At 34.4% G+C, this 15,040-nt stretch overlaps 1 protein-coding gene across 3 annotated transcripts in view; it reads left to right on the forward strand.

Moving 5' to 3' along the window:
• Positions 1 to 14,639, forward strand: part of VSTM2A (V-set and transmembrane domain containing 2A) — a 29,635-nt gene extending 14,996 nt beyond the window's left edge. Inside the window, exon 5 of one of the 3 annotated variants that reach the window (XM_036401306.2) lies at positions 8,593 to 8,723. In XM_036401306.2, coding sequence (XP_036257199.1) covers positions 8,593 to 8,639 — 47 coding nt within the window. In that variant the 3' untranslated portion in view covers positions 8,640 to 8,723. The other 2 variants (XM_036401297.2, XM_036401293.2) reach the window with 2 other exon arrangements.
• The last annotated feature ends 401 nt before the right edge of the window (positions 14,640 to 15,040 follow it).

Genomic DNA, 15,040 nt, shown 5'->3' on the forward strand with positions numbered 1-15,040 from the left:
TTCCTATTTTTACTGCTGTTATTACCTTATCTGCTGTTGTTTCCTGTGACACTGACTGAGGATTTTGGCCACCAAATCACAGCTACGGGCAATAAGGATTATAAAAATGACTTCAACAAGGCTACAGAAGACGGTGTATCCATCTCCAGTTCATTCTGTGCCACTGAAAGAAAAAGTTGAAAAGACAAGATATTTTGTCAAGGAGCAGCAATAAATCAATCATGAAGCCAAGAACTAGCAGTAGGTCTCACAGGGAGCTATACATTCAGAGGGTGCATGGCCCTTTAGTAGAATTATAATGTTAGATAATATGACTTCATAGGTTTGGGCCTGTCTGAAGTGTTGACAAAATAACAGGTCAATTACTTATTGTGTACTTTTCTGAATTATTACCACACATTCAATATTTACCATTCAGTGACCATCTTTTGCCTGAAGAGTCTTTGAATATTGAGTAATGATATTTCATGGTTATGATTGATCCCACATCTCAGATGTATTTGGCCAAATACTTTGAGTTTCATAATCACAGTCCATGATTTTCAAACTAGTGTATTGTGGTTGTAGGGGTCATTTTTAAATAATTTTATTTGGCTCTTGTTTTGTTTTTTTTTTTTTTTCAATTTGCAAAACAGAAATACCAAGGGTGAAGGCTTTGGACTGTGAACACTGATTTAGCTCTAGCAGTTTAAAATGTTGCCAAAGTATTTGTCTTGCTCCAATCAGCAGTTATTGCCCCAAATCTGGATGATAGGAGGAAATAGGTGTCCACTGCTCAGCTTTTCTAGTTCACAGTGTCAAGCCTCTATATTGCCTTAAAGGCATCAATGACAGCTGATAAACTAAAACAGGGCTCTTAAACTGAGAGAGGTGAAAAGATGGCATGAGGTTTGCTAGTATCACTTTTACTATTGGGGATTTAATTTCCATAAGAGGGGGAGGCAGAGAGATGGAGGCACTATCATCTTAAACTGCTCCAGCTAAAGCCATTAAAAACTTGTGAGTCATAGCTCTTAGACAGAGGCACCTTCTGTTAGTCATTGTTCTAATCTCTGTAACAACTGCATTATTCACCAGGCAAACAAAGGATCAGAGGAATGGTCCCTGCCTCTAAACACTTGCTATCTAGGAATCAGACAGAGGAAAACACACTCATCCAGTGGAAACATAGCTGAATTAAATGAATATAGTTCCTATATAAATGATATAAACAGAAGGAGACCGGGTTGACCGTATGTAAAACATAAGCCTAAGTGTTAGGTATGAAAAATGAGAAAAGGGGAACTGCATGTCACATATTGAAATATTGACAAAAAATCAGAATTTCTGATTATGTCTGTGTTACAATACCTTCTTTGCATATGTTTTTCATGGCAGTGCTCTTGAAGATGATAGTGTAATATTAAGTATCACCCACTTAAAGTTTCTTTCCAATAGATGAGAAAATTAATGAGATACAAAAAGCAAAGGGGCAGAAGGACAAGTGCAATTCTCTTTTTCTTCAAATAAAAGTCCTGTTGTAACTTTATGGTATCTTTTAAGAATGGCTCCATTTACTGTTTAATTAAATGTGGTGTATATCAAATATACACAAATTTACATACACAAAAATGCTGAGCAGTTTGTGTTGGAGGCATGTTTAGCTGGCACAGCACAAGCTGGCTACTAAAAAAATGAGTCAATTCAAGCATTTTGTTAACAGCCTAAATTCCACCTTAATTCAGTAGAGGGCATAACGATATGAAAGTATAGTAATGATATAAAAGTATGAGGATGAGTTACCACAGAACAGTCAGAAAAAAACTGCATTTGCTTTAGAATCAGCCATTTTGTACAGATAAATACAAATGCACTAGCTTATATATTTTCTGTCACACTTAAGAAAAGGTCTAAGATATTTTTTATCCATGGCTTTGAGAGATAGGATGAAAGAGAAGAATGAGAGGGAAAAGTGCCTGGTGTTGATAAGAGCAGTCAGAAAAACTACTGCCAGTTGTTCTGAAACAATAACAATTATCAATTGCATTTGGTTAGGCTTTCAACCCTCCCCTTCAGCTTTGAACTAGTGCAATAGGCATTGTTTCCTGGACTGCTTCTCACACAAGTTTTATTTAAATAGCTAACACTGATATTTCACAGACTATATGCAAACATCTCTTTCAGCAACGCTTTTCCCAAAAAGTACTCTTGGACTGAAATAGAAACAGCTGAAGTCAATGCTTTACTTACACATGTGAAAAGATTTTAAAACTTTGCAGGTCCAAACACCAGCTAAAGAAAGGAAGAGAAATAGGATGTCTGCTAAAAATGGCTGATGTTTGGACATTTGTGACTGTAGACAGAATGTCATTCTCCTGAGAAAGTCAGGGAAGGTGGAGAAACTGGCTAAGTCAAGTACACTATCCATTTAATCTTTCTGAAAAGCTGTGCTCAAACTCACAGTCACTTTTGGCTATTTTCATCAGAAAAGTACAAGCATCTATAAATGTTGATGAACTGCCCATTTTAATTATATGTTTAAGGATCTTACATCTCCCTCCTGTCTGTTCAAGGCAAAAGGATGACAGGGTTGAATAATTTTGGCGACCTCATTTTCATCTTTGAGAAAGACATTAGAGATTCTCTTAGCTTCTTCATAGTGCATGATGGCCCAATTAGGAAGCCTGGGTCTACTCATGAGGCTTAAAAATGAGATAGGAACAAGAGCACTTTTTTAGGAATTAAACAGGGAATGATGACACTCACATATGTTCTAGTAGAAAGACAAAAATGACAAGAATTAAATATTTCTCTAGGTAGGAGTTAATGTCAGGAATGATGTAGAAAGTAATCTGAATGTAAAATTCCAGTTTATTTCACACCAGTATACCCTTAATTCTACTTCTGTCCATCTTGGCTTTGCGAAAAATGAAGAAGTCTTTCAAAGTCCCACTCCTCTTTCCTTCTCCTTTCATGCTGCTATCTGTTGTCCTTTTATAGTTTTGCTATGGCTTGTTCTGGACGGCTGCCTGAAGCCAAGTATAATTTTTTCTACATGCTACCATATTTGAAGTCTCCTCTAGTATTTTTCTCTTCCAAGTATTTCCATCTCTAGTTTGCATAGAGCATGACCTGAGGTGTAGCTGGCAGCAAGGTAAAGGCTGTGACCTGCCTTAGCCCACAAAGGTCTCCAGAAGTTATTGTGGCGCAGATTTCTGAAGAGCTCTCTCCTCTGTTTAGGGCTGGAAAGTTGTAACTTCTTTCTGCCCCATTACAAGACTGAGCAGCTCTGGGTGCCTTATCTAGTAAAAGCTAAGGATTAAGCATCCATCCAGAATCCCATTTCTCTTTCTCATCTTCTCTTCTGGGCATCACTAACAGAAAAGGAATAGATATCAGATAAACAGAGCTACATGCTGAATGCAAAGTCTAAGTAGACTTTGGGGAAATTCAATATGTAACCTGTTCTAAATTTCTTCTGGTGTGTGAGACAAATTCATTTGCCCTCTGCAGTATGTGATGAGCAAATCACATTATTTTAAGCTGATTACTGTAAAACCAATGGAGAAAGATAAAGTAAAAGTGTAAAAAAAGGGGTCTCCATTGAATATGAATGATACTTACATCTTCATTCAGTCATTCAGTTCCCCAAAATTAAACACAGATGACTGAGCCCTAAAACACAGTTGAGAAGTCATTCCCCCAAAGAAGGAAAGGGGATTTTACATTTGTGGATTAGAAAATTTCTTCCTGAGTGTGGGTATATTTATCCCATCACTATAGAGGAGATATACACAATCGTGAGTTATGCAATTCAGAGGAATAAGAATGATAGCAATTGGTAGGCCAGAGGAGAAGTATCTATTTATTGAAAACCTGTGTGAGACATATTCAAATAAAACTTCAAATAAAATCAGTCATACTTGGTTTTACCTGTCTTTATGGAAATAAAACTGTACATATCATCCAAGTAATCTTATGGTTCATTTATGTCCCCAGTAAAATTAAGGCAGGTATCACATGAACTTTTACTTACTTTTCCTGGAAATAATACAAAATTATGATTTTGTCTGGGTTCAACTGGGTTCAATTTCAAATCTAACAGTAAAAAGCAAAGCTAAATGTTGCAAAACCAGGCATTTAAAGATGGAAAACCTCAGCACAAATTCCTGAAAAATTAAGCTTCCAAGGTTTCAACAGCTCTGTAATTTCAAATATCAGTAGAACAACAAAATTACCTCCTACCCAGCACAGTCCAAATATATGTCTCTGAAATATATGTGTTGATATTTTGGCCTAATGTAATCTTTACAGAGAATCTGGGATGAACTTTTGTGTGACTGGCTGTATTTCTCCTGTACTGGTCAGCACAAAGCCAGGACTCTACTAAGGCATTACTGTTAGTAATGTTGTGATCAGTGGGTTACTACTTAAAGGAAACTCTAGGATACCCTAACTAAACCTATATGTTTAGTAAAGTACTAAAGAAATGCTGTTGAATTTTCAGATTCCTTCTGTTATTTGTAGGAGAATACACTGTCCATTGTACACACAACTGTAAGGAGACAATTTTCAGAGGCTCTGACAGCTATTGAGGCTCAGTATTCTGGATGCTATTACATCCCAGAGAAATCCTAAACCTTACAAAGCACAAGGAATGCCAAGCTTGCTAAACTTCAATTCTGGCAGATGCAAACTGTTTGAGACCCAGGGTGGTTTACCGTGTAGGGTATTCTTACAAATAGCAAATGCTAAAATTGTAGTTCCCGAGGCAGCTGCTTTGTTCACAATTCAGTGTTTCATCCAGTTGTGAAAATAGATGGGCAAAATTATTCAACCAACCCTGCTTGCATCCCCAAATCCCATGTATCATACACAAATTTTGTCTGATCAATATCTTAGTGAAGGCAAGGGATCATGCCTGTTTGCATTCAGGCATGGAATGAGTAACTACCTTTTTGATAGACAGCTGCATTTTGCTAAGAATTTATAACTTCTGGTGGCTTTATTTATAATTAGATGCTCTAAAATTCATTTCATTAACACAGCAAAATTGATGCTTAGCTCTGGGGTTCATACACCATGACCTTTGAAATACAAGCAAGCATTTGTGACAGAAACTTTTTTTTATTTTAAACACTAGTGTCATAATCATTTATCACTATTTTTTTTTCTTTGTTTTCTTAAAATTTAGGTCAATAACAAATTCGAATAAAACACATTTTCAAACACTTTAATGTCATGAACTAATCTTTCATGCTGTTGCACAAAAACTCATCATCACATGCCTTTGGCAGTACAATATTTGTTTACAGGAGAAAGCTAAGTATTTCGGGGACATTTGCCCTTTTGGATATATGTTAGGAGCAGGAAATAAAAGACAACTAATGGGGATTTACATATCACAAGAAGAATTTAACTGGATCCCCATGGCTGACAGGTGAAACTGTGAAAGTGGTGAGAATGTCTGACCCACACATCAAGTGGAGTTTAACTAATAATGTAGAAATAATACACACATACATTACATGACAGTTCTTCTGAGTGAATGTCTTTGAGGATTACATAATTGCAGTTCAGCTTTACCCAGTGTTGTTGACCTGCAATAAAATTTCTTTTAGCTCTCATTATGTTAATTAGAAAATAATGCTAGAAATGGTGGGATAATGAGTAATCAGTTTATCAAATCCACAGTCAGATAGACAGCTTTTAACTTACATTAACATGCTCACAGTTCAGGTGATACTATTCAAGTCCTAGTCAGAATGGTAGACTAAAAACACACCTGCATGGAAACCTGAATTTGGATACAGTGCAATTGAGCCTCTGATTTAAGCATGCTATGACCTCCAGATTCTAAGTCAAAATGGAAATCTATGAATACTTTTTGTCACTTTTTTTTCAAGATGAAAAACAAAATAATAAAATATGGGCAAAAATGGCAGAACAGGAAGAGAAAAAATATGAAAAAGCTGCTTTTTTTGCTATGTTCTTGTTCTACCTTTGCAGCTTTGACTCTTGCAAAATCTAAGCAAATACTTAGGTTCATAAAAAAAAATACAATTCTTCTTCTCTGGAAAAGAAAAATGAAAACTGAGTATTTTACTTAAATTTTATTTCATAAAGCATCACTGAAAAGGTGAGAGCACACTCAATAGCCACATATGTCACTGTATATTTCAAGTCAATTTTGTGTGGGTTGATGTATGACCAAAAGTTTATCTGTTTGGATTAAACAGCATTTTAGAAACTATTAAATCAGATTAAGATCTAATAACCAGTTCCCAAAACCTTGCAGAAGATGCTGTCTGTTACAGTTTTTTTCCAATAATCCTAATAGGCCCTTTTTCACATAGAAACTGAATTTTTTTAGTTGTTATTTCCCCTATTTTTTTCCAATATGTTTAGAACTGGTTTAGCTTGCACCTACTGCATGTACTCTAGTCTAAATCCCCTGCAAAACAAACAAACTTGCTGTTTAGAGAAGAAAATGGATGCAGAACATGTGAAATTAATTGGAGGGATGTAATGATTTATTCAGAAACAGGATTTTTAAATAAAAAGTTTATGTGTATGCATTATATATTACCCCCTAATTTGGGGTTCCACACATTGCTTTATTGAAAAAAGAAAAATGAAAACAAAAATCAGAAAATATTTGTTCGGCAGATACGGTGCTGCTTTCCTCACTGTGACATATTTTAAGTTAAACTTATTTTATGTTATACTTTTTCTTTTCTGCACAGCTTTAAAATTCTCAAATTGTAACATCATTAATTATTATAAAAACTCTTTTAAAATATATTAATGAGATTCTTCCAAGTTCCATTATATGTATTTTGTGCAGAGAAAATTTATCTCAAAAAACCACTTTAGAGTTGTATTGAGACATATTTCCTTAGTTCAATTAAAAAAAAATTGAATAAAACAAGTAAAAATAATTCAATACATCAGGAAATGATCTAACACTAACAAAGATTCTAACTCAGTTTTGCTAACCTTGTTAGGGAAAGAAAAGCCTTCATAAAGATCTGTCAACTGCCAGCTTTTGCAGAGAGATTGAACAAAGTCATGCTGCAGTAAAACCAAAACCAGAAATTGAACTCTTGGGTTCAGGATCATTAATATTATCTGTGTGAGAACAACACACAGCAAAAAGTTGCAGCAAAATTGCTTGTGCATCTGCCTGTTTGTAATAGAACAAGTATCCTGAGAAGCACAGCAAACTACGGCAGTGTACTAAGAGTAAGGTTATCGGACAGGCAAGAGAACAGTAGGGCTTCCCAATCACGTCTTGTTTCAGTAGAAACTAAGCTCAAAGCTCCCTTGGACTTCTCTTGGGAAAATGTTATTAATGTCTTTGAGACAAGTTTGCATTTAAAAGTTAATATTTATTTAGCAATTCAGTTCACACATGTATAATTAAAATATCACTATTGCTAAGATATTCTTGTGTATATGACAGAGGACTAGGGATGCTTTATGGAAAGAGCCATATATGTAACATCTCACACCACATATTTAGCAAAGCAAGCAGTGTTTATCTAAAATCTGCGATTTAGTTTAATCCCCATTTCAAAAAACGAAAAAATTACTAAAGACAGGAACAGAAAGACTTCTTGCTTCACTTATAGTTAGCAGATACATAGAACAGTGTTACATCTGAAAACTTTAAAAAAATTGAGCACTTGTCTGGATTTCTTTTTGCTTTCATTGTGTATATTCTTTATGATAAGATAAATGTACTTTTGGGGGCTGCAATGAAATCCACAATTTAGTTTAATATTAAGTTCTTTACAAAAATATCTTATACATGATTAATAGATTAAAGAAAACCCCAACAGTGTATTACAAGTCCATCATTCATTATGGATTGCTTATAACACCATTGTTACCCTGCTATAGGACTGATGCCTGTAACCATCAATAATATTTATCCTTTTCAAATACATGACACAAATATAAAATCTATTAATCATGCATCAAACTGTTATAAGCTGAACTTCTACTTACAGTGCTACCAAATTACATTTATAGTTTTGACCTCAAGTAATTAGTTTCAAATTCTGAGTGTAATTCCAAATGATACAGGGAGTTATCAAGCACTGAGACTTGGCATGTAAGACAACTAAATACTCATGCCCTTAGTGTGTGAACATTTCAGTTTAATCAGTCTAGCCTGATTGGTTTCATTCTGCTAGCACACTAAAGTCGTGGGTTTAGAAATAATTATACAGACCACTGTTTTCATAGCTTTTTAAAAGAAAACAAAGTCTGGGATAATATAATTTCTCAAAAAATATATAGTCCAAACCTTTTGGCAGTCTGTTGCCCCCTTGTAAATAGCACAGTTATTTGCCTGTATCTCCCCCGGTTATAAGAAAACACTCTTTAGCCACTGGATAACTTCTTGTTAGCAGTCAATGATGTGATGCTGGAAATGATTTTGTAAAGAACACTCTGAGATGGAAGGTGTTTGGTTTTGTTCCTCTTGGTTTGTGGTTTCATTGGGTAATATTGTTTAAAAAGACAAGGAAAAAAAAGAAGCAAATCAAAACAAAAAAAAAAAACCTCCCTGGGACTGAAATACTTTGTATGTGTTGTTGTTTGCAGTGCATGCCAAGACATTCATGGGCACCAGAGCCAACCTGGCGAGCTAATTAAATAAATAAATGTATATGTTTAAAACAGCCTTATAAGGAGCATTGGAAATCTGCAAGATGAGCGAATATCTTATAACTTCTTCCGCAGGTGCGAGGATAGCTACAAGCCATGGACTTTCTGTCCTGCTTCTTGTTTGTGGCTTTGTGAAGGGTGCTTTGCTTTAATCTAAAAGTGCTGACTTTTTCCAATATCACTTTCTCTTCTTAAAGCAAAGAGCAAATCGCCTGTAAAATCCATGGAGCGGACAGCAAAGTTGACCCTAACCTCCAACCACCACTCTGCACCCAATGTACTCTAAATCTCTACACAAGGAGCACCTTCTTCAGGAAGTACAAACAAAATTACTAAATAAATAAAATAAAATAAAATAAATATTATAAAAAAGAAGAGGATACCACATGTTTTCTTGATATATCTTATTTTCTTTGGCTTATCACTGATACTTTATTTGAAGAGAACTGGTGTGATGTAATCAAACGTTTTGTAACAGCAAGACCTAGTTTCCTTTTCTTTTGGCAAGGAGAAGCCTCATCCTTAACTTCTCAGGGGTTGGCCTGTGAGTCCTCAGTTTTACAGAATTTACCATGGATGACATTTGGTTTCCTACGCTGAAAGAATCGTTCCAGCCTGGAAGCAAAAAGAGGCCAAATAATGAAACAAACTATAGTGATTGAACATAAATAGAATACACACAAACTTTATCAAAAAGTCTTTCTTTCTTTTCTTTTTTTTTTTTTTTTTGCATGAGGAATAGGAATATTCTACTAAGCAGCTCAGCAGACTAGGGGATGTTGTTTCTGAAAAACATATAAGGATATATTTTTCTTTTAAGATTTTTTTCTTTTTGCTTTCCAATATATTATTCTTTTCACCCTTTGAGGTTTTTTCCTGTCTTTCTGTTTGTTTCTTGTTCAGTGATGGCAAGTACCAACTTAGGCCAACCCCTGATGACTATGTGGAGGTTTATATATATACATCCCTTTTTTTGTGTGTGTGTGTGCGTTCTATATTTCAGTGTGTTTTCTCTAATTTTGCAACTCCTGTATATGCAAAACCAACTTAAATTCTGTAAATTGCTTACAGTCTGTGTGATATAACTTCAGAGTAGACATACTTTGGTCCTCATGCAAGCCAGTTTTTAATATTATCTATATGTCGTGCCACCAAGAAACATCTTTATTTCCTCTTTTGACAAAACACCACTTTTTAGTTTTTAATTCAGTAATGTGTGGATTTTGTAATGCATATCTTCACTTTGACTGGTTTGACCCCCTTCAGCCCTCTGTTTACTCTGTAAATGCACATTAAAATTTGTTATGGTCTCTAGAAAATGAATTCTTTTAGTTTGTATGTTGTGTTGGAGTTCAGATGCTGAAAGTTCTTTGAACTTGTGATGTTTATAGAAGATGAAGTGATTCAATCACTAGAGACTGTAAAATGCAGGTTTGCAGTCAAATACTGCACATAAAGGAAGGTTAGAAACAGAAAACAGACAAATAAACCAGAACATGTCTTTAAAGAAGTTCTTTTGGTAAAGAGTTTTAGAAAGTGAATTTCTTACACTGATAAAATATATTTGCATCACAGCTCCTTCTACATGGCCAAAGAAGTGTCTTTCTTTGCTTTTTCTGAAAGTGGATTGTCATTACTCATTGATATTCTTAATTAAAATACTTTTTGTCTGTGAACTGAATGTGAGAATTTTGCTGTTGAATGATGTAATATGTGTTACATGAATTACATTCATTAATGCAGGAAGCAAAAATTGCTACCATTTGCAGCTGCAATCAGGAAGGTTTTTTGCTTTTTCCCGTCTTTCCACTGATGCTGAAAAATTCACACCCTTTCATTTATCAGCACAGACAATCACATACACCACATGCTTATTATGATCTATTTATAGCAGCATTAAGTAGCTGCAGTGTGGTCAGCTGTGTGATTTCTCCTCACTTTGTAAGTACTGCAGAAGAAATTTTAAAAGTATGTTTATAATCTCACCAGTCTGTGGTCTACAGGCCTAACATTTTATTTCAAAATGCTAGTAAGTCTGATGTCTTCCCCCATTACTTTCAAAGGATAAAGAACAAATAAAGGCATAGAATCAACATTTTGTTAACCCAATGCTTCAGAACAGGGTAACATATTTGTGCAGATCTCATTTTCCATAAATTCTGTAGTATAAGCTTGACTGGGAGTAGTCAGTCTTCAGTTTTAGACAAGTCTTAGCAGTAATAAAGAGAGCAGAAGTTCGGCATAATAAAAAAAAAATCAGGTGTAACCATCAGTAGAAATAAAATTTCTTTTATTTCAACATAAAATTTATGATCCACTTAGAATGTTGTATATTGAGAAAGTTTTTCTCCATAGTTATAACAGTTTATTAGGCTACTGACAAAGAAATTAAAAACTGCCCCCATTAAAATGTACCAAATCAAAGTCAATATTGTGGATCAGAGAGGAAACAAGGAGGAAAGAAAAAGTCAAGGCTCGGAGCTTTTTGAAGTCTCGCTTTCTGAACACACCTGTGGAACCAAACTTTGAGGGTTCTGGAGAAAAATCTCCATTTTCTTTCTGAAATGGATATCTATGACTGGATTATGTGAGAATCTCTTGCTTGGAGCTTGGAAACTTCAGTTTCCATTGGTCTTAACTGGAACCAAATGCTTAATGTCACATTACTGTATTGCTTACTGTATCCATATGTCTTGTATGAATATTCCATGTATGCACATAGAGACTACCCATCATGGCATATGGAGTTTGACAGCACAGTTTAACCTCACATTGCTTAAGTTGTTACTATGTAAAACTGATACTGTGTTTTGCTTTATGCTGTTAGCTGCTTGGATATAAATCACCATGTACTAGGAATTTAAATTAAAGAACGAGCTGAAATTAAAAGCAGAATTCTAGATCACTTGGATTAGTGTGATGCAAGCCCAAAAACAATGCCATGTTGGGATCTGCTATTGTACAACTGTGTCAGCAAAAAAAAAAATGGACAAAAGAAATCTGTAGGACTTTTGAAAAGCCTTTACGACTTCCATGAGATGCTAATAGGACACAGAAATTGTCCTCCTTTCCCTCTTGAAACAACATACCCAAATTCTTTAGATTAGGCTGATTGAGCCCTTCTGATTGCAGATCTAGAGCACAGCTTTAGTTTCAGCCAATCTGTGTGGATGCAGCAGCAACAGGAGCAGGTATTACATTTTTATGTTTTAAACTGTGTCTTAACAGCTATTCTTCAAATTAAGAATCCACCTGGATTTTCTCAAAATGGAAGTTAAGATACAGTAGACACCCTTGTTTCTAAGAATTCTGTTTTGAATAATATTTGGCATAGGAATGAAACTACTACCATTCTCTGCCAGGTGCAGTTCTTGTTTAGACTTAACACAAATAGATTTTTAAAAAGGAGCTTCATTAAATCCTGAAAAGCTCCTTGTTGAGTGGGGTATCTAGAAAGGGAATTTGCATCTAGCATTCTTAAGATCTCTCAACTCAATGTCCTTATCCCTTTTACAAAATGAGCCCAGTTTTGAGGTGGTCTTTTACATGACTCATGCTTCTCAATTTGTGTCCCAAAGCCTCGTTGCATATGGTGACATTCTTCAGGCCTTTCCAACAGGTTTTGCTTTTTATAGAAGAATTAACATGGGTGAGTATGAAACGCTTTTGTATTCAAGGTATATGCCACCTACACTCACACACTTTGAGATCTGATGTGTCATCAGGCTGAAAGAAACATGTTCCAGCCCCATGAGGTGTCAGTGACAGCCCTTGTATTACATGGGAAAAGGATCCATGGCATTTTGGTACTGCTACCAGGGATTAGTACTGCAACAGAGCCTGTCTCAAAAATTCTCCTTTCCAATGGTTACTAAATATTCTTTTAAGCTCTGGAACCTCATGCATAGAAGTTGCTGCATAAAATATTTGAATGTCTCTTTCTTAATTGTATTTGGTAAACTTTGCAAAGAAATTTGTGGAGCATGAGAAAGCTCAGACCATAGATTTAAAAAATCTTGGCAGACTAATTTAAGATTGAAGTTCCTCAGGACTTCTATTAAGAAAGGTACTAGAAAATTTGAAAGGTAAACACAGAATCTATCAAAAATAATTGTTATTTCTTTTTCATTCTCAATATTAAATATTTACATTTCAGCACTACCTGAAGGCAAAGATCAGAAGTAGGTATAAACATGAGACACCATGGCAAAAATGATAGGACTCTTTGGAAGTTCATACTTTTTCATCTAATTCAGTGCTACTGTGATTCAAGACCAGAACATATGCTGAAACCAGTTTTTTTCACATTGATTCTTTAAAGTACTTTCTCTTTGTTCAAATAAAGTGAGGAAACAGTGGCTAGTGAAAGAAATCTTAATGCTTGCCTGGTATTTTTTAACTTTTAATGATCTTTAATTTCTAATGACCTTAACTTCTAATGATCTTAAGTGATGTCATCATTTAAATCATTATTTTAAAAAATCCAACAAAATCCCCCTCCCTCCAAAAAACCAAAACTGACACAGCTAACAAACTTAAATTCCTTCCTTAAAAAAAAAAAAAAAAAATTCAAACCTTTGTCATTTACAGGGTATGGGAACATTTTTCCATGACATTACTACTGGTAAATGTCAAACGTTGTTTATAGAGCTAAAAGCATTAGGAACCAAGATTGGGATCATCATACTTTGTAATATAAATTTTTAAAGGTTAATCTTACATTATTAGCTCAGCTAAACAATGCTAAGCACACAGTAAATTGATTAATGCAACTCGCTATAAATGCCTTCAATCTTTTGTTCTGAGCTTCCTAAATATTGATTTATTTCATTTCACTGTCATAAAGTTTGCACATACATTGACATAACTGAAAGATTATACATAGTTTTTCTACTGTAATTCATGCAAAGAAATGTAAGAAGAAAGTTAAATTTGTCTGTAAATGAATTACAATCAGCTGGAGAAGATACTTGCAAAGAAACAAATGTGTGCTTTCTTGAGAGTCAAGTTTCATTCCAATTCATTACTTAAATTCTCCTTTTTGTGCTTTTTTTTTGCCAACATTTCAATCAACTACTAAAACAATAGTATATATCTTATTACTCCTTACAAGGTGACAGGACAAAATAATGTCACCTCTGTTTTGAAAAATCTAGGGGGAAAAACAAATTTTTACATTCAACAGCATTTTAAACTCTCACTGTTTACAGTGTCCTATCACATCAAAATATCTTGAGATATATTAATATATATATATAGAGAGAGAGAGATATACATAGATATAGATAGATATAATTTGATTTCCAACTCTATCATGCTGATAATAGAGATGGCCTTCAGATGGGAGCAAATGAATTTTTCGATTATTGCAATGCTCCTTTACAGTGATATTACAGCACATAAAGAGGTCTTATGTGTATGTGAAACTATTTACTGAGTGACAGCTCATAAGGAAGCCAAAACATACATAATAGACTATTAATTCCTTTCTTTTTTTATATGCCATGAACTTGAAAACAAGAGAGAAGATTGCTTCTTAAAACTAGCTGCTTAAAATAAACTATTTCATTCAAATCTTTGAAGAAACAAATTCCTTAATAAAATGACTTGTATAACTATAAACTTTTAAACTATATGGGGCTTAGATTTTTAAGAAAAGTTATATATATTATATATAATATCTTTGTACATAAAATTGGGAAGGAAGGAGATAATAACTTCTTTTGCTACTTCTGACAGAAGATTATGTTTATTGCCGCTGATTGTCTTCAATACTAAATGATTTAAAAGACCCTTTAAATTACTGATAACCATACTTTGACAAAAAAAAAAGATTCCAATTTTTCTGATCATCTACAATACACTTTAGTTTCTGCATATTAACCAGCACTTGTTCAGGTTTTAAAATGTTGTTTTTTCATCCTAATAGAAAAGAAGTAATCCGTATTTTATTAAAAATAAATGTCAACATGTTTATGAAACCACCTTAATGTCTTTTTCTTTGGTGATTCATGCACAAGATATATTTGTTCATATATTCAAACTGCTCAATGGGGCTAAGGACAAAAAAAAAAAGACAGAAGAAAGTTGTTCTTAGTTGTTCCACCTCCTAATTGAAATGCTGTGCAAGAGGGAAAACCGAGGTGTGACTCTTTCTGTTTCCCTACAACAGCCAACAACAAAGAACCTTCACAGGGTCTAACAAAACAAATCACTGCTATAAAAAATAACAGTTGTAGTTCACCCTTTAACAACATGAAAAACAATCAAATTGAGTGCAATTTCTTCAGCAAAATGCAAAGCATTTTCTTCCAAAATTATTACTCTCCCCACTGATATGAAAGAAGGTCTTGCAGTTAGGGCTTTGAATAGGCAAAGTATTTGT

The sequence above is a fragment of the Molothrus ater genome, chromosome 1 (genome assembly GCF_012460135.2).
Source record: "Molothrus ater isolate BHLD 08-10-18 breed brown headed cowbird chromosome 1, BPBGC_Mater_1.1, whole genome shotgun sequence".
NCBI lineage: Eukaryota > Metazoa > Chordata > Aves > Passeriformes > Icteridae > Molothrus > Molothrus ater.